Below are 21,207 nucleotides of genomic sequence, written 5' to 3' on the forward strand. Positions count from 1 at the left end.
CTTATTAAAAAGGCTTGAAAGTCAAACCTACAAGATGAGCAGTGTTAAGTTCTCCACTGAAGTGCAGATCTGAGGCATTTTAGTTGCTTTCAGTTTCAACTGTTTAAATTTGATACTGTTTGATGATTCTACTTCATTGCAAGTCAGGGAAAATTAGCTTTTTTCCCTTTTGATTATGTATGTGATAGTTTTGGCAAAGCACATCGTAAGATTTACTCACAAAAATACTATTTATCATTCAGTAAATGACTGCTAATGCACCGATATGTTAGCCAAACGTCAGTATAGGCTATCAGCAAATAAGATGCCATTTACTGATGGCTGCTGATATTTATCTGTTGTATTCCATCCGTTTTGCACTGGATAATTGGCAAATATGGTCTGATGAAGAGCAACAAAAAGCAAATTAATCGATGATATAACAAAAAAAAAAATCACCTATTGGCCAAATTGTTGTTTTTAAATATGGATGTCAGTATTGGCCCAGAATTGGACATTTTTTGCATATTATATACATATTACCAGTTACAGTAGTGAAATATATCAGTGGTAATGATATAGAAATGTAAGACTATAGCCCTGTGAGCAGCTGAATGGATGGATGGACAAACAGACATTACTAAGTTACCAAACTGGAATTGCTAACTTTACTTTAAGTGGCATTTTTTCAAGGACTTTACCTTTGCCTCATTAGTTCTTGTTAATTACTTTATAATAACATATAATTATCAGCACAGGCACATCTGTGTCTGATCTGAAGATAAATGACCAGATTTTTGCATCATCATCATTAAAGCAGAGATACATTAAATCTGATGCTGTAATAAAATATTTCCTAAGTGACATTTCTGTTGTTCTTACAAAACTAAACACAGATTTTATCAGTTTATTGTGAGCTTCCAAGTTGGGCGAGTTTAATAATTCCACTTGTCTCTCTTAATAATACCAGAGACTTGGCTCATTATTTTCAAGATTTGAAGGTGCGTGAATTAATAAGACTGAACTCTGCAGAACGATGATAATAATAGCTTCTTGACTTCTACAGTATGTGAGAGTGTGTGAACATTAAATAACCATTTATTTGTATCATAGCATTAGAGTGTTGGAAAAACACTTTGAGTCAGACCCTTGCCAAGGTAAAAATAGCTTTCATTGCTGATTGCGGATCAGCTTCTCAACATCCACATAATATATTTCATAATGTGTAAGGCTGAACTAAACACAGGTGCACAGCCACGCTGAAGGGTGTAAACTGTAGTACACAGTATAGATTATAGCCTTGCGTTCATTTCACAGCACAGAGGTACTGTAATGCATTTTTCCTCCTTTGAAAGGTAATTGCAATTTGGATGCTTTGATAGATTCCAGACCTTTGTTGGAAGCTGTGGGAGTGTGTGCGCATAGTCACACATACTTGCCTGGGTACATAGCTGTTCTTAATGCTTTTATTAAGCCAAAGAACTACAGATGACGTAATGTGTATTTGCAAAATATCTCGTTGCAGATGGTGTAGTATGTTTGGCTTTCTTTGATATATTAACTGCCAGAGGAGTTGTATGCAGTGCCCTCCCTGCAAACAATAGATCATTGATGCGTCTCTGTCTTCTTTCTCAACCTTTCAGTCCATTTCCTTGTTATGTGGTGGCCCGAGGAGCACTTGGCAAAATGAGAGGCATTCAGCCAGCCCCTCCTCCCCCCCTCCCCGATTTTCCCGTCAGCCATAACTCAGGGAAAGCTGTTGTTTCATTCACAGTGTCAGAGGGTAATATTTAAAGTTAACAAAAGCCTAGTCACAGAATTGCTGCCTTGTAGAGTAGGTGCAAAATTTTATTTATATTGCTGAGGATAATTACTGAATGGGAGGGGAAAAAACAGCTGTGTTGTACTCTCATGAAGAGCAAAGTATGACACACCCATGTTGTCAGGCATCACAAAGACTAACTTAGCAAGTTATTTCTTAGACAACAAAGGCCTTTGCCAAAGAATCTCTGATTCATGTTGTTTTCGTTTCATGTCAAACACTTTGTCATTATACTGTAGTCAAAGTACAACACTATACAGAACAAATAAAATATCTTGCACTGTCATTTTAGATTCCTGTTGGACTTGTTTCATAATAATAATATAAAAAAAAACCAGCAGAGAGAAGTAAGAAGCCTTTTGGCATGAATGACCAGTGCACATAAACTTGTTATCACAGCTGGTAGATATTCTTCACTGAAGTTCTTATCAGTCCTGTGCAATGTGAGACAAGCAGCTACAAACACTGTATGTGCTGCATTACAGTAATTACAGCTCTGTTAGTAAAGCGCAGGATGGAGGTTTGCCACATCAGAGGTCATGTTCTGTAATCTGGAATGAATGAGTTTAGAGCCAAGACGGCTGCAGTTTATCAGAAATTACCTGCTCGTTTCGCCAGATACTGTGTATGTTAGGCGAATGAGACAGCAGCTATGTGAAAACTGTTTGTGTAGGACTGAGCTTGGGAACTTCAAACAGAGATCATTAGTGCTTGTGGAGAGAAAACAATTGTTAGTGGGTCTTGTTTTCTTTATTGTGGTGCTGCTGGAATGTGTAATCACAACTAATTGCACAGCAAAGAATGCAAGAGAAAATCCTACAGATTGCATTTCTCGGATTTGCTTTTGTATCTTCAGTACGGTTTATATCCATGACAGCACATAAACAAGAAATGTGAACAGATGGTACTGGTTTTTAATGACATATTGCTATCTGTAAAGTCTCCCTCTAAGCCACAGACTAAAACATCTCCCCTTGGGGAGCGCACCGCTCTAGTTGTTATCATCTACTGCTAATGTCACTCTTTTTTTTGCCACATTGTCAAATCCTCCAGCTAAATAAATGCAATGTAAATTGAGTATTGTGCTGGATGTAATTATTGAAAAGGGTTCCAGTTGGCTTAACTGCACAGGCTGTTTATATAAAGCCTTCCTCCTCTATACAGATCTGATGATAGAGAGATAGGGCGAGGGAGAAAGAGAAGTTCATATTTAATGACAGGAATTCGCAATGGAGCCATGCTGAATGACAACAACACCCCCCCCCCCCCCCCCCCCCCCCCCCCACACACACACACACACACACACCCCACCCCACCCTCAGCATCTCCAGCAAACACCCCCTCTCTTCTCTCTCTCTCATTACAGTTTTACCATTGGGAAACATGCCTGTCCCAAATAGCCTCCAGTATTATTCTTTTGTCCCTCTTCTTCTTCTTTTCTTTTTTTATTCATTCTTTTACTAAAACACATTAAATTATGTTTCCTTTTGCACACTATGCTGAGTATACGCCCTGAGAAATAAGTCTGAGCTGATAATGAGGGGCCCTTCTTTGAGGAAATACACACGGCAACTTTGATCTAGAATGGCATGTAATTCCTTGCCTGACCCAATTCCCAATCTCCTGATAAGATGTGTTTTTTTTCTCTCTCCCTCTCCCTCCTTTGCTCTAACCTTCCAGCAGAACTCACTTAAATGGGAACTCGCTGTCCCATTAAAGATACATTTAAAGGCAAACATGTCATCCATTTCATTCTGCGGGAGAATGATATGTGCGGTTGAAAATGCTGTCTTCTACAGGCTGAGCCAAAGAAACTCTCTATGTATTCCTCATTCTCTCTGTTGCTGACAACCTCTGAGATTTCTGATCACAGCTGCTCAATTGAGTTTGTGTTGGACAGAGCCGCGTGACAAATGAAAGTGGCCGTCATAGCAGATAGAGTATCATCACCTGGGTGTAACAGCTTTTAGGCTTGTTTGAGGAGCGGGAAAGAGACACGGGGAAGGGTTTCACTTGTTTGTGTAGTTGAAAGGAAGCCGTATTTCTCCAACCACAGATAGTTGATTAAATTTACTCCCTGTGGTATTTGCACATTTTGGGTTCTCGCAGAGCAGCTTTTTTTACTCTCTGAATTGACTGCGCTATAAGTGGATTGACCCCCAAAACCCAGCAGTAGTCTTTCATTAGTCAGGATGCAGCCGGGGACCAGACAGCGAACAGTGTTTAGGGCCAATCCATCACCGCACAAAAGGGGATCAACATGGCACAAACTTGTCTTCCTCATCTTAAGCGACAATGTGGCCTCGAACCTCATAGCTATCAGTTTCGAGTTTACTTCCTGGTGACAGTGATAATTCTGAAGGGTCAAAGCTACATCGAATTTCATTTCAGGCACAAAAGAGGAGCTTTCTGAAAGCTCATTTGTTACACGGCCCCGTTGTTTTTTTATAGTCAAAAGAACCAATTTGGGTTTTTGACAAGGAGCCTCTCTGAATAATTCCTTCATGTATTACAGGACCTATTAAATGCAAACTTTTCAATCTGGCAATCAATAAGGCAGGCAGCTTTCCCTGGCCCTGTGCCAGACACATTAGGGCTGCGAGCGATGGTTGCTAGGGAGCTGAGCCTGCTCAGGGGAAAGAATGTTTAATGTAATAGAATCACATAAATCAACCGGAGGAAAGTGCTTGTGTTGTTTTTGTCTCTTCTCTTCTCTTCTCTTCTCTTCTCTTCTCTTCTCTTCTCTTCTCTTCTCTTCTCTTCTCTTGCCTGTTTAACTGAAAACATTTAATATGGGTGTGTGTTTTTGAACCCCCCCCTCCCACCACCATCAACCGCAAAAACATCTGGGAAGGAATTAAGCTGAGGGAAGTTGAATTTTCTCTATATGTGTGTGTGTGTGCATACTAGTGTTTGTATGCATAGCTGTGTGTCCTCAATCCTTGTGCCTCACACTTGAATAAATTGAGGTGAAAATTATATAAACGTTTCTTTTTTTTTTTCCTTTTTCTTTTTTTTCCCTTTGTCACAGTCCGCCGCCCCACCCTGCTGAAATGAATGAGGCACTTTAGTGCTTTACTATAATTAAGAACAGGAGCCAGCATGCATGGAGGGCTCTCTTTCTCTCTATTTTATGTATTACTCTCTCTCTTTGTTACTCTCTTTTTCTATTTGCCCTCTGTACAGTTTCAGTGGAACATTTCCTCTGGGTTTTGGTGCCCTTTTGTGAGAATATTATTCTCTTGCAAGAATTAGGCATGTGCACGTAAAAGCCAGACTCTCACATACTAAGTCATACTCACTCCACCCATCTGATACTTTTTTAATATCACAGCTTTCACGCAGAGCAGCAGATGTGATCAGCTTGAATTCCTGATGGGTACAGTTCATTCACCTTCTTATGTTGGAGCACATAACGCTTTTTAGCTATCCGCCGGTAAGCTCAATGTGTTCCAAACAGTCATATTTATAACAAAATATCCCTAAGTAAACTGCGCCTGTGTCAGTCTCCACCTTGTGACAAACCTGCTTCCACATTGTTTGTCAGCTTTGAAATTCTGCTGTGGTTTACTTGTTTCGCAGCTTGTCACTGAAACACTTTCGCAATAAACAAAAGACCAGACTCTGTGCTCAACAGGGTGTATTAAAATATAAAACATTCTGGTGAAAATATAAATGTTGGGAACAAACTATGTTTGCAAACGCAGCTAAAAGGCAGAAAATGCTTCTGAGAGGCTTTTGTGAACATTTATTTGTAACAATCACAGATTACAATAGTGCTCATGTGAGGGGTGGGGCAAAATATCTATATAGCAGCATATGCAGTGATACATTATACTGGCAGTAAATAATGATATTTTATATAAAAAATGCAGGTGAGAAAATACAGTTTGTTCAAAGCATTATACAGAAAGCAAATCAGATCAGAGTGCTAATTTAAGAAGCTGACTTTAAAAAATGTACTAATAATAATACACACCAGCTGAGGTTGAACTGCTTTGTGCTCCTCCAAATGCCCCAGTTTCAAGCAAATAGTGTACTGTGTATTTGTCCTTTTGCCCAATTTGTGGCCACTGAGTGATCTGTGAATACAACAGCTAACAATGATAAACTTATTACAGTGGGCATGTTAACAAACAGAAACGGGGCAACAACAGCACTTGGATTAATTTGGTAAAAATTATTTCCATACTCTGGTTGTTTCCACTCTGTTTTGATCTCCACCAATTCTTGAGGGAAAATATCTGGATCTTCAGCTGCTAAATGCTAAGCTGTGTTCACCAGCTGTATACTGTGTTGGTATGCTTGAGGTAATGAGTTGCTTAGTAGGTTTTTAGGGCATCCAGCTGTGCACAAAGATGCAAGTGTGTTGACGTTAAAACCAAAACATGAAAGAAGCTTAAAGAAGCTAAAATGGCTCAGGTGAGAGGTTTTTTTATTGATTAGCCACTAAAAATGAACTGTTTCGTATTAGATGTTGGGATGTAATTGTTTGCTAATACGGCATAAAAACGGTGGCTGCTCATGTAGGAATAGTCTTCAGTTCAGTACAGTTCATCTACATGATCATTTTCGTTATAGTTGATTTATGGGAATTGATTTATGAACTTGTCATATCTGTTCTGAGAAAGGAAATAAATTGTCAAAAAATGTCCTGATTGAAATCATCTCAGCCAACTCACTGTGATAGTTAGATTTCAGCTTGTCTTTTGATCTAAAAGGCAGAACGTATGCTGTGTACATTGTGTGCATTTGTCTGTGAGAGCACAGCTTGCAGCTGATATAATGAGCAGGGGAGAGGCGAGTCAGTGTGTGTGACTGATGCAATGTTGATGATGGACGGCCACTGAGTCATTTGCAAACACAGTTTGTTATTTTGTGCAAATCCATTAAACAAATTTGAAATATTGTTTCAATTTTACTCCCTTTAAAGAAAATAAACTGTGCGTTAGTGTCTGTGTGATGGCTTTGCTTTGTTTTACTCTACTATAGTGATTTATTGATGCTGCTGCATCCCCGGTGTGATTAATGTGATTTTGTTTACTGCACAGACTAGGTTGCAATTAGCGAAATGTTCTAGCACATTTTGTTTTATCCCAGATAGTGTAGTCATTCACAGATTGGATAGGCGATGAATCATGCAAATTCAATGAATTTATTTCATTGTTTTATGTAATTCTGTCTTCATTGAAAACATGAGGTTGCCTGTAGTGTAAATGTGATGCCCCCCACACATCATTTCCATTTGGTGTCATTGACAGATGCCGTTCCCTCTTTATTTGGTCAGGTTTCAATAACCTGAAACCAACAGCCAGATCGGGCGCCTGCTGTCTCTCAGTGTCATGTCCCCTCATTGAAAAGTAGGAGAGAGAAAGGAGGTGAATAAATCAGAGCTGTGTTATATATTATGAGAAGAGGCTAAATGGAAACAGGGCAGTTTCGAAGATCAATACAGAGCACAGAGAAGAGAGCCCACAGTATGGAGGGAGAATACCAAACAAGAACCTACTTTTCTTTACTTTCCCTACTTATTTTCTGCCCCCTTTCTTCACCGCAGCCTCACTTGTCCCTATATTTTAAGCTTTTGGACTTGTTTTGGTGTTACCGTGGGATTAAAAAAGGAAGGAGAAAAAAAAATCAAATATGAAAGTGACATTATTGGCTCCGGGTTACATGCCTTGCCATTTCTCGCCAACCCCACAAAAGCAGCAGGGGGATCCAGTAAATTCCTTGGCCGAGCAGATAATGTGGAAATGTTGACAACAGCAAATTTGAGCCGAGTGAGTGATTTAAGGACTACAGCGGGTGACAGAGAGCATGAGAGTAATGGTTTTCAGCTTCTTCCTGCTTGTCTGTGACAAGAGAAATGAGCACACTTGCTTGAAAGATCTTGTCAGAGCTTGTGGGCAGTTTGAATATTTTTAAGCTTGGTTGAATGTAAATGACACAGTTTACATGAGTAGCATTTGGTTTTTAATTAGCTAGCACAGATCTGCTTTTAACTGTCAGCAACCCTCGTATTACAACTAGTTTTATTCCCAACTTTCAAAGCCGCTACAGAAATTCTCCAATGAAAAGCAGAGGAGCTCAAAGATGCGGCAAATAGATCACCCTTTTATTTTGCTGGTTTTGAAATTCAATGATATCAATGATGTTTCATCTAACATTGCAATTGCTATTCATCTGCCAGAGCAGCTGCTTCAACCTCAACTAATGAGTTTCATGTTGAATGCAGCATTTCTGAGATTTTGATTATGATGACTCGTTTATCATGCTTGTTATTAAAGAGAAATTCTTCATTTGGTGTAATTACACAAAATATGTTATAGTGGCTGAGCTTCTTCTCATCATACTTATTCCTGTACAGTGGGACCACAGTACAATCTCCTTTCATCCCTTTTTATGCACATGGATTACTGCGTGTTGCTTTTATTATGCTGTGGTAGAAGTAAAAACCCTTATTTTTACTTTACACACTACCTCATTAGAGCTACTGTATGCTGTAGATAGTTGTTTTATCAAATATGTTCATTAAACATGTCGTGCAGCACATCATCGCACATATTAACTAATATGTAAATGCCATTTTATAATGCTTATAAAAGAATTAGAAAGTCATACTATTTGGTGTGACCAAAAGTTTGTACAATATCTCTTTATAAGTGGGTCTTTATATAGGTTCCCAACAGTTCATTGTTCTGTTTGTAGAATTTAAAACCTTTAAATGTCATCATAAAATGAGAAATAAAGCACAAATAAAACCACACACCCACAATAATATGTATTCTGCACACAGACTCTGTTAACAGGAATTCACTATTTGGCACAGGGCTAGAGAATTAGCACTTAACAGGCTCTCTGTTCCGCTTTTCGGTTAGATGTAATGCAACTTTTTGTTGCCGCTGTCTTATTTTAATGTTTCCACAGCTGAGCTGTGAAGTGCAGCTTTGAAAACAATCTATTCTTGCGAACCTTGTGGTACAAATTATTCTTAAGTCAGATGAAACACCTTTAAGTCCTTCCTTGACTCACCTGGCTCGATGTCACTGTGGGTGGAGTAGATGTATGACTATAGCTGTATTTGAACAATTCACGTCATGCAAGACAATATAACTGGTACACCGGTACAGCTGACATACCTCGCAGCACAACTCATAAGACTTTGCTGTCATTAGTGAAAAAAGAAGTTGAGTAATTTTATGTTTTAAATCGCAATGATGTATTCAAGGGAAATTCGGTGAGCTGGATGTCTATGAAAGATGAGTGGGTTTCCAAAAGCATGTCATAGATGAGTGATTCTGAGAGGAAATCAACTTTTGGAACTTTTGTGTCTACCTCTGACAGGAGGCAGACACAGATGTTGCAAAAAAGATGACATTCATTCTTTCTATCATGCTTCACATTAAAAAGTTGCTGTTTGGCAGGCTCTCAGATTTACGCATTTCCTTGAATGCACCATCAAAGCAGATATTTCATTTGTTCTCTGTGATGGATTTCCAAATGAATTATCAGCAACTTTACCCTGCAAGTTGAGTCTCATTTGTTTTTCCATTTTATTTGTTGAATAAAGAACAGCGGCTGCCGATAAGCCAGGAAATCAGTACTATCAAATCTTGTGTTCCGGCCCTTTAAAAAGGAAATACTACATCTGGTGTACAGTTGTTTTATTTCACGTATTCAAACCAAAAGTATAAAAAGAAAACTGTGCACTGCAACTTCTCAGTTTGTTCACTTTTTGTGCTTTGCTCCCCATTTCGGTTCCCTTTCATTTGTGCATCATCTGTCTTATTATTTACGTGGGTCATGACACCATTAACATAATGTATGGACTCACTGCATGCAGTCCTGCTTGTATACCTGAAACTCTAAAATGTTCCCATGATAGAAAAATAAAGGGAGAAACATTTGTTAATGTTATGCTTCCTGACTGATGTCATTTTTAAAGTATTCCAGCCCACAAATGAGTATTGCAGACTTTCTTGTATAATTGTCTTCCTGACATTAGAGGTTCGATGCCTCAAAGCTAAAACATACATTTTAATCACCAGCCCTCACCCTGTTGCACAATTCCCGAACTCTTGCTGTAGTTGTGTAATGCCTGTGTCTGAAAAACAAAAAAGACTGACTCCAGCTCGCATTTTTATTTGCATATTACAGAAATGTTTCAGTCATGCTTCTTTAATCTGGGGAATATTTTAAAGATCAGCCCAATCTTGTCATCTCAACACAGAGTGAAACCCATCCATGCTTTTGTCACATCCTGATTAAATTACTGTAATGCACTTTTTGCTTTAGTAACTCAGTCATCCTTGAAGTGTCTACAGCTAGAGCAAACCTTTTCTGCAAGACTGAATATCAAACTATAGACATATGTTAATAAAAGCCCTTTTTTGCATTAGTACATTTTTGAATTGATTTTCTTCTGGAGGCCTTGCATACCAGAGACAAGTCTATGGAGGTGTTGAATTAGCTAGTATTAATGCTATTCTCGGTAGTACCATAACAGAAAGCCATGAGAAAATGGATCAAGGTTTTTTAGCAGTCTCTTGGACAGCTCAAATCAAAAGGAGAAGAAGTATTCTCTTTATGACTCCTTAACTAAGTTGAATTGCTGAATCTGACACACACACACAAATACATACATATGGAAAACTTCCACAACTATATATATATATATATATATTTTAGGGGTGCAACGATACACAAAATTCACGGTTCGCTTCGGTTCAATACTTTGGTGTCACGGTTCGATATTTTTTCGATACAAAAAAAATTTTCATGCCTTCTTAATTTGTCATTTATGAAAATTATAAATATCTATTTTAACTCAAAAGTACAGTTTTTAAATTTAATGTTGCTGAAACAACAAAGTAATAAAAAAAATAAATCTATCTGATTGAGGAATCACTCATCTTTGGAAAAGAGACTTTATTAAAGAGAAATGGCTCTTTCCAAAATAAAAGCTATACTATACACTTCTTCTGGGCTATATTCTCAGCAGCATATTAAACATATCAGGTCCCCATAAGGAGAATCATGTGCTAACGGCTGTCTAAATGACTCGGGTAAAGTTTGTAGCATGCGTGCTTGTTGTTTTTGTCTGCTTCCACTTGTCTTTGCACTAGGATGCTGTCGGAGTAAATGTGCAGTCATATTCGTTGTGTTCCTACTAGTGCTGTCAGCGTTAATCTCGTTGAAATGACGTTAATGCCACAACACGGCAAATCTCCGTTACCAAGGTTTTATATAGCTACCACGGATCGCCCCGTGCATGGGGCTGGACGGCCAACACGTAAACGAGCTAACTGCGCTAACACACTAGTTCCCACCAATGTAATTGAGCACTGCGTGGCACATCCAACATACTGTTTTACTTTAGTCCATGACACGCTTACCTTCAGGGTCATACGTCACATGAAAACCAAAATAGTTCCAAACGCCAGATCTGAATGAGGGTGGGGGAGGTTCAATTTGCCATGTTGCAAGGAGAGCTTAACTTCTGTCTCGCTAGCTTGCCCTGCGCTCAGTGAATCTGTGTTCGACTACTTGCCTAGGCTGCATTGTCAAGCGCAGATCCACTGAGCGCTCAACACAGACAGCATCGTCAGAAGGAAAGTTGATAAAATAAATTAAAAATTTTGTATTGTTCGATACATATGCGTACCGAACCGAAAGCACTGTATCGAACGGTTCAATATCGATACGAGTATCGTTGCACCCCTAATATATATATATATATATATATAGTGAATTCCTTTGATTATATTTGGTATATAGCACTATGCAAAGGTATTATGTACACTAAAGGATTCCTATCCATCAAATAGTACCATGAAGAGATGTGCTACTTAGAATATTTACATTCATAAGTAATAGAAATGGGCCTCGCATGCAAAGTGATCACAAGACTGAGAATCAGCTCAAATCCAGCGATAACAGCAGGGATGCGGGGAGTGGAGATGGTAGATTTTATCTGATTGTGCAGCATTCCGGTGGATGGAAAAGGGAGACCAGACATATTTCTTAATAGGGCTGCCACAAACGATTATTTTGATAGTTGACTAGTCACCGATTAATTTTGCGATTAGTCGACTAATCAGATCATCATCCATTGGACGTAAAACTACAGCTTATTGCACCAGCAGCATCTGCTCTTATATAACTATCATTAACTTACAGCTTTAAGTGTTTAAGGTGCTAACTAAAAATAAAGACAAGATAATAGTTTATTAAATTTTAATGAAATTTGCAGATTGTTTAGGTGAAGTTTAATAAACTCAGCCGTCTGCTCCTTGATATCTAACATATAACGGGACACCGGAGTAAATTCTGGAGCATCTCACACTTCTGATAATCAGCCTTCTGCCTGACGTTTATTCAGCTGTGTAAAAACTATAACTTTGATCTCAGCCAAACCGATTTACTCAGGAACAAATAAAATACTAAAAAAGCCAAACAATAAAATATTTAAGTTATCTAAGTGACTTATATATGTTTAACCTGAGTAGCGAAAGACGGAGGTGGGTTTGAAGCCGGGAGTCCGGTGTTCTCAAGGCTCTAGTGAGCCTTGCCCCCGGCTCGCTATCGAGCTAGTGGGTAACAGACGTCTCTGAAAACGTCGGAGCGCTTTTGAAAATATGTGGTGTCTTGATAAACTGAGCAGATATTTGAGGTTTACACAGCTACATTCTCGCCTGAAAATATGTTAAACGTTTATTTTGTGACCCAGAAAGAATAATAAGAGTAACATTAAAACTAACTAGCTGCCGCCATTGTTGGAAACTGAGCAGGGCTGCGCTATGAATTCTGGGACAGAGCTACTTCTTCTTCTTCGGGGTTTAACGGCAGCTGGCATCCTTTTACATGCAGTGCTGCCATCTTCTGTTTCAGTCCGTTATTACACTCTTAAATCCTACTACTTATTCCTGCGTCTTTTGTGATCTTACAAAGCTTCAAACGATGCGTCGACTATTAAATTAGTCGTCGACGATTTTGATAGTCGACGTAATCGTGACTAGTCGACTAATCGTGGCAGCCCTATTTCTTAAGTAGTGGTGACTGTACCGACTAACACTGACTCCACATTGGAAACAATAGCCAACCAGATAAGTCATAATTCAAGCACGAGATGCCAAAATATTCTGCCTTTTATTCCTCGCTATGAGTTGAGCTCCAGTAATGCAACTCAATAGCGTCTCTGATTAGGGCCTTCTTGGCTTGTTTACCCCCACATCTTTTATACGCCGCACTTTTTCAGTTATATATTTGGAAAGTGCTGGTCCAAGCTTAGATAACCTTAATGCTAGCACGATGACATCATCAGCATTATATTTTGAAACTTTAGAAAGCTCCTCCAGAGTCACAGCAGATGATACAGCAGGCTACAGGGAGGTGAAAATAAGCTGAGTGCCCCTTTAAGTGTAATACGTGTTTTAAAAGCACCACAGGGGATGTAATATTTAATGATTAGTATTCCTTTTCACTTTACTGTGTACTGTAAAGTATTGGAATTTATTTTGTGCTGCTCTGACTGAGTGGTTATATTATCAGCTGTCCTGCAGAGCAGTTATGACCCTGACACTATTGTAGTTTATGAGGTCAGAAGCTTTACAGCATGTTCTGAAAATAATCTGCCGCACCGCAGCTGTTTGATCAACACGCCATACTACCACTAGGAAAGGACAGAGAGACAGAAAGAGAAAATAGAAAAGAGGTCCTCAGAGAGAGAAACAAATTGCATAATGTTCTCACAATGTCTTCAGCTCTCCAGTGATACAGCCACAGCCCCAACCAATTAGGACGCTTACATTAAGATAAGGACGTCCTTTATTTTGAAAGGTCGGGCTGCAAGAACAAAAGGAATTTTTAAAGTGTGTTTGCACTCAATGTGCATTATACGCACCAACACACGCGCGCACACTGACATGCATACTTTACAACACCTTTGTACAGTTATTAATGCCCTGCGGCTCTCACTCCAAATTGAATCTAATCAAGTGAAATGCTGTGAGGGTCCTCGGGAGAAAGAGCAGCTCTGACGGTGACCGCTTACAATAAAATCCCTGACATTTGGAAACAAAGCCTGCTCTACCTCTGAGCTGTAATTGCGAATGACAAATGCCGCAATCTTGGATAAATGTGTGTGACTGCTGTGGGATATGTATGCAGTAAAATGTGTGTTCATACATTTGTGGGCTTTGTAGCGACTTTGTAGCATGTGAATATATGTGTGAGTGGAGTGGCTGAATGGTTTTAATAATTTCTTTTGAGGTGGTCCGCATGTTGGAGTACAGTGGAACTAATTACGCTAATTGTTGGGAATGCAGCTGTTGTAAATATGTTATGAATAGAGTCCTTCCTGTCCTGCTTCTGCTGCACATTTCAGTGATTTTTATCAGCCTGCAGCTTCAGAAAATACCACCACAAAAGGGAAAATGCATTTTTAAAATCTGTTTAAAACTGTCTGTAGCAAGGCAAGGTGAAAAGCTTGCTAGTTAGCCTCCCCCTGAAATATTAACTCACCAGCAGAAATTCCCATGAATGTCATGTCCAAGGGCTTTGTAAAAGTAGACAGGGTGGTTAATAATTCATATAAAAATCGTGTTTCAAACTGCTTGACTCTACTTCATCAGCTGTGGAACCTTGTAGTCTGGTTAGTAAGCTAGAATAGTATTAAGACCTTACTGCAAACAACAGCCTATTAAAATGAGTGAGTCTGAAAAATCTGATGTTTACAGATTTGTGTTTGCTTTTAAGAAACAAAGCACTTGCATATTATCTGTGTGCCTTATGATTGGCTTATGTCAGATCATTATCTAGTATTGTTCTTTGTTCTAGGTCATTTCTTTATGATTGTACTCTATAATTACAGGGTTACAACACGTGAGCTTTTACTATGCCTCCATTTTTTCACGCTTATGCAATTACTCACGGTCTGCCAGCTATCCCAACTCTGATGGGTCAAGAGGCGAGTACACCCTGGACTTATTGAACTTATCAATTTAACATTACCTCATATTCATTTGTCATATTATCTTAGAGTTGAAACTGTTAGTCAGTATCAGTTTTACTGTTTTTCTAAACGCTACTGTTACACCAAGTGAGTGAAAATTCAGCAGTTGCAGTTTCTTGAATTTGCTCGTTTTGTGGTAGCAGGGTAATTCATTTAGCTTTATTTAGCTCTGCTGTTCAGAAAAAATGAGGACATTAGAAAATGTATACTTTGGCATTTGAAAAGTTGAAATGAAAGTGGCTATAATTGGCATACCTAGTTCATTGTTTGGAACAAAAAACCGCGTATGAAGTTCAGTGTTGTGCAAGCTCAGACTTCACAAGAGCTAGCTTAAAGTTCAGTTTACAGAGATTAAAGTGAGTCGTTTCACATTCAGGGCTCATGGCTGGAAACTCAGTTGACATTCATTTTAACCTACTCTTAGCTATTCCTTTTTGTTGCTTTTTAAGTAGCCCCCCTCCATAAAGGTACACCCAATATATCTTTACAGATTTATTGCTGATGTGGCTGACTTTCTTTTTCAGATCTGGCAGGCAGCCTTTGTGTAAAAAGAATTCTCCAGTTTATTCATAAAAATAAAAAATATTTTGTATGGACTTGCTCTGATAGTACTGTTGATAGTTGCATCTAAAACCACTGCTAGCGCTTGGAGTGCCAAGGAGTTGTTTCCAGTGTGTCATGTGCACTGAGCACACTTCATAGCACCTGTTTATTCTGGTGAAAGAGAGCAACACTCGTGCCCAAATGTTTTGTTGCAATTACTAGTACTGTGCATGCAGTTCACTGAAAACATTTGCATGTCCGTGGTCAGCCCTGATGATGTTATATTACACAAAGTAGTTGATGCAGTGCCAGAGCTTCTGTGTATATTCAGATCATTTCCATTTATTGTTTGTAAAGGAGTAGGTTCTCATGACAGATTTACTAGAGCATGCAGTTTCTGCGAAGTAGTCCAACAGGAAACACAAGATATATATACGTTTTAAAAAGCAGGAAATGCTTCTCTCATGGCTTCAGCTTGGCCGATATTTACAGCAATATTTCTTTACTAAAGTGCCTTGCTTAACCCTCTCCTGCTGAATAAACATTAACCGGGCATGTAATTAGTTAGGGATTATCATATATCTGATATGTGGGTGGCAGGAGATACATTCTGTTCTAATTAAACATTAAAACTGTCATTTTAATCACTGTCAGTAACCTGTAACCTCAACACCCTAGTTGCATAACATCAATATATAAGCGATTACTCAGGCATCATTATGAAGGAGAAAGGCCATAAACACATAACAAATATAAATAAAACTTTCAGAGCACATCATATCAAACCCTACATATATATGTGGTTCTAGTGGTTTCCTTTTCCTGTAATAAGTTGTCATCTTTTTGTCACGGAGCTTTGTATTTGTATGACTTTATGTTACATTTTTATCTTTCTGTGTCATTGTACACTTTCAGTTGTTTTTGTTCAACGGTGTCTTTATGGCATTTTATTAGCTGGGAATGGCATTCTGTCTGTTGCCCCAGCGCTCAGGTTGAGACTTGAATATTTAAACAACTTTTTGATGGGCTGCACTGAAATTGCATACGCACAGTCATGCACCCTCAGGGTGAATTGTGAAACCTCTGTTGAGCCTTTAACAATCATCTAGCACCATTGTCAGAAGTCGAAAGTTAAAAGCAGGCTAGTCTCTTAGTTAGGCTCTTACACGGTGCCAGTATAATATTAACTGTCCGACTGTCTATCAGCATATCTTCCTGGGATTTATGGCAGTTTATTGTATTAGCTTAGTGTGCACTTTCTGTCCTGAGGTTCTCCAAATAACAGTAGAGGTTTCTCTGCCAGTCAGTTGTCACAGGTGATAATGCATTAGTCAAACTTACACACTGTAAATGGAATGTTAATCACACAAAAGTAAAGTCTGGCTCCAGTGGGAGGGTTTGCTATTACCTGTGTGAAGCAGTGAGTGTAGCTTTTGAAGCAAGGCGACAAACCGTAATTCTTTTTTGAGATTGTTATATAAATACCAAATTCAGACATTTATCAGCAAGTGGCTGTACACAGATACCTGCAAACACTGATTCACACCAGCCTTGTTTAAATTGCTGTTTGAGAATTCCCATCCTTGAACTTGCTTGTTAAAAGAAGGCATCTGGAGTTGTTTTGACATTCCTCTTGTCACCCAAGCAGCTATGCATGTCATGCATTTCGAACATGCCGCCCAGCAACGTCATATGTTTGCACTCATGAAAGTCATCTTGTCAGTTTGCTGAAGTGTATTATTACTACAAGGAAAGGATGTGGAACTTTCATGAAGACTATTTAAAGTCACAATGAAACAGCAGCGTTAGAGAATCTTGCTTCCTTAATTCGATGCATTTCCTGATACACACAGAGAAATCACTGTGATGAGATATCAGCTCGCAAGGGACACCTGTCCGTCTGAAAACAGTGCAGATGTGGCACCTTTCACAAATTCTTGAAACAAAATAAAGTATTAAGTTTGTTCTGCTGGTTTACATATTGATCCTCCTTGGTTTTATTGTGAATCAAATAAAGTTTCATTAGGACGAAGTCTGAGATCACAGATAATTTCATATTCACAGTACACTGGCAGTAGATGTGCTTGAATATAAAAGTAGCCGAATAATGATCGATGAGCTAGAATGAAATCATAAAAGCCGAAGAGAAATGGAAGAGTGGATGTGTTGCCCTTCTCTACAACTCTTAGAGGGGCACTTGAAAAAAGCAAAACAGTTACAGTTCAATGTCAAATTAAAGTATGTGTAACCTCTGTGGCCCTTCTAACTCCGTGCCTTTTTTTTGTTGTTTGTTGTTTTCCAGGCCAGGAAGAAGATGGGCGCAAGGTTTTAGTCCTCAGTTACCCTCAGTATTGTCGTTACCGTTCCGTTTTGGCACGGCTCAGAGAGCAGCCGTCCTCTCTGCTCATAGACCACACGGTGCTGGCGCTGGGCGGCATTGCTGCGTTGGATGGAAGCACGAGGATCCTGTACTGCCGGGACACCTTCGAACACCCCACCCTGCTGCAGAATGAGAGCATCTGCGACGAGTTTGGTGAGTGTGGCAGCTGGAGATTTGATTGTAGCCTTTAGATACATTATCATATTAGCTCATCTTGAATGCCAGCAGCTATTATAGTGCCAGTTTATGGAACTTTGAGTGTTGGCCCATGAAACATCAAACTCATCATGTCCTGATCTTTGAACATACTCTTAAAACTCATTCTCACAGTACGGTTCATCTCAAACTCCCAATTATGTCATTTTGGTTACCCAGACCATTTGTTCAAGTCTGCTTTTAGTGGGAAATTGGCATTTTGGGCCAAGTAATTTAGTTCCATTGTGTGAAAATTGTGAAATGGTGAAAAAGTACTTTAGTTCATTTAATATTTTCACTTGTTAAGGGCTGCCTATCAAAACGAAGTCCATCAGAGGACAAAGAAAAACAGAGCCAGTGAATTATTCTGGTTCCCATGCCAAATACTGTTGTGCTGTGAAAAAAATATAGGATTTAATGAGCTGAGAAAAACAGCCCTGCTTGGCTTAATGACAAGGAATTTTTCAATAGGCTGAGTTTGAACATTAAAGTGAAATCACTTCAGTTGACTTGTTGAATGTGAATTTTGAAAGTGACAAAAGCACATCTGGGGGCGTGGAGTTAAAACAAACTGAGCTTATCTTTCTGTGAATTTGCTTTCTATCTCTGCATGACGCTAACTGCCATTAACATAATAGACCCACATTTCCAAACTGTCAGTGGCTAATTTGAATGCGGGTAATGTCGGTGCCAGATTTTGGCACAAAGGAGAATAAGACCGCACCTTCGGCTCTGCTGCATTGATTCAGATCCCTTTCTCTCACATAGTACGACGTGTTAGAACACTGGAATGCTATTTAACTTTTAAATAACTAGATTTTATTTAGTTTTTTTCTTGGAAATGTAAAATTAGGGCCGAGCTGGACCAATAGTTGGTGTTTGTATTGGCACAACACCCGCCAAAATCACTGGAGTGAATATCAAATAAAAAGACAAACAAACAGTTAAACGCAGCCCATTTGCCTAAACTGTCGAGCAAATGCTTAACAACGCTTTGAGTGACGTGCCATAAAGAGAGCAATCACCAGAGCCGTGTAAGTCGAGTAAATGTTAGCGAGAACATGAGTGAGACCTGTCACCGGTGCTGTCATCTTGTCAGGTTTGTGAAGTTATGCTTGAGGAGGAAAAAGCAAAACAGACGAGTGCAACTGTGCAGTTTATTATGCAATGAATATATAAGAGTATGAATGTTTGAATGGTGCTGACAAATCAGAAATTATACTAAAAGTTCCCTAAAAAAGCTAAAAAAGTTAAATGACAGAAAATATGTTGCATAACCGAGATCCCTCCTGTTAGGGCGTATTCATCACATAGTATGCTGTATCCACTAATATATCACTAAAAGCTGTTTAAGAGAGGATTGGATTGATATTGATACAAAAAAACCTGTTACCTGACTTGGTTTATAATTAAATAAATATAAAAATAATAATGTTTTATGTTTTTCAAAGCTGTGATTTGTCTTCATAACACGTCACTCCCTTGTTTGTTTCCTCTGTTTGCCTTTTACTTTGAAACCAAATGTACTTTTGATCAATGCTTTTTTAGTTTACGTTACATAATTAGAACCAAGAGAGGAATCAGGAATCACCTTTTGCTTTATGACATACTTTCAGTATATTTGCGTTTATTGAGTGTCTACTGTTCAAACATCCTCATCAGTCACACCTATGGAAAGCATTCAGCGTTTCCGGAGAAGAGCCTTGAAGTGCTGGAACATGTCTGTTTGCCATTCAATCCGCTTTCCTTGCCTCTCTTGAATCCATGTATTAAACCCAGAGTTGGTCTAAAACAAAGGATTAAAGTGATTCATCTCTCTATATATATTTCCTCTGCTCGGTTGCTCAGCGGGTTCTTGTGCAGCATCGGTTTGACATTCACATTAACGACTCCTCTGGTCAAAAGTCATTGTTTTTCTTTTCCTGTAAATTTGCCAGTAGGTAATTGCATTTTAAGAGAGCAGCAGAGGTGAGACCAGAAGGGAAAACGGTTTTAGGCATAGGAAAAATAAGTTATGAATAGTAACGCTAACATCCTGTGGCGGCTGTTGCTCATTCACTTGGCTCAATAATACCATTCCTCTGTGAGCCACATTTAAGCTAAAGGTTTATTTTCATAGCCTAAAGGAATTCCACTTTTTTTTGACTAAGGCAACCAGATTTCTAATGTTCTTCACTTAAGGGTTTACTAGTTTTGAAGCAGAGTTTTATTTCTGCTGGAATTGCTGCTAGGAGACTTGATTGTGATTTGTTTCAAAACAGCAGAGCTAAGTAATTTTCTTCACTCTGGCAGGTGAGTTAAAGCCTCAAGGGTGTCTTACTTGTAGGCCTAAACACACACACATGGGTTTTTGCACATATACACAGCTGCTGAGTAAAGTTCTTCTCCCATTTATAGGCTCCATATGAAAAAGCAGCTATAAACGCCATATTAAATCCACCTTTATTACGATAAATACTAGCACAGTGGACACGTAAGAAGGAATACTGTGCTGCTGTGAAATATTAAAATGTTAGAAATTGATCCGGGGAACAATTTTAGGACTTTTTCTTCCCTGTGCTTCTCTCAATGCTAATTCTGACCTTTTGGATTCAGCTAAATCTGCTGTGGCAGCTGTAATAGCTGTCCATCTTGTCTAGGCTAATTCATGAAAGTGTGTCAAGCTACCTCAGGAGGTAAAGAAGACGAGAGGGCAAAAAAAAGAGTTTCACTGAGCCTTTTGGTATAGAAGTGTGTGAAATGCAGCCGTCAGATGGTGGTGAAATCCAGTCTATTCTTGGCATCCTGGTTATGGATTCAACAGAGCACTACAATATGTGCATGTACAACATAATCATGTAGGGGATGATTATTTAATAAGCAGCATATGTCATTTTATTTGAGCATGTTCAGTGCACTCTCATTCTCATTTATCTGCATTTAAAGAGATGATAATGAAACATTAGCGTACTTGGGCTGCTGTTGTCTATATAATGGCTTTCATTTCTTCTGCGTTTGCTTGAAATTCACTAAGGTGCGGAGATGGTGCAGAGTTATTCCTGGTGTATTAACGACATTAATCTGAAACGTTCTTCATCTGACTCAATCCAAGCTCGTGTTTGTTTGTTTTTTCATCCACGTCACTACCAGCGTCCCTGCTTTTGAGCCAGCTCGAGCAAAACCGGGGTTGCGTCAGTTACCAGATCTTTAGTCCTGTGATCCATATTCATGTTCAGCATCGCCTGTCACCCCTGCAGCTGCTTTCCTCGCGGGGAATGACACAGATTTTGTTTATAA

General features: G+C 39.0%; 1 protein-coding gene across 2 annotated transcripts in view; it reads left to right on the top strand.

Annotated features, from left to right (window-relative positions):
• Positions 1–21,207, top strand: part of arid5b (AT-rich interaction domain 5B) — a 77,092-nt gene that overhangs the window by 17,690 nt on the left and 38,195 nt on the right. For both annotated transcript variants that reach the window (XM_084948045.1, XM_084948046.1), the window contains one exon: positions 17,659–17,889. In XM_084948045.1, coding sequence (XP_084804171.1) covers positions 17,659–17,889 — 231 coding nt within the window. The remainder of the gene's footprint in view (positions 1–17,658; positions 17,890–21,207) is intronic.

This window comes from Perissodus microlepis, chromosome 13, assembly GCF_051167445.1.
Source record: "Perissodus microlepis isolate ML-2025 ecotype Zambia chromosome 13, ASM5116744v1, whole genome shotgun sequence".
Lineage (NCBI taxonomy): Eukaryota > Metazoa > Chordata > Actinopteri > Cichliformes > Cichlidae > Perissodus > Perissodus microlepis.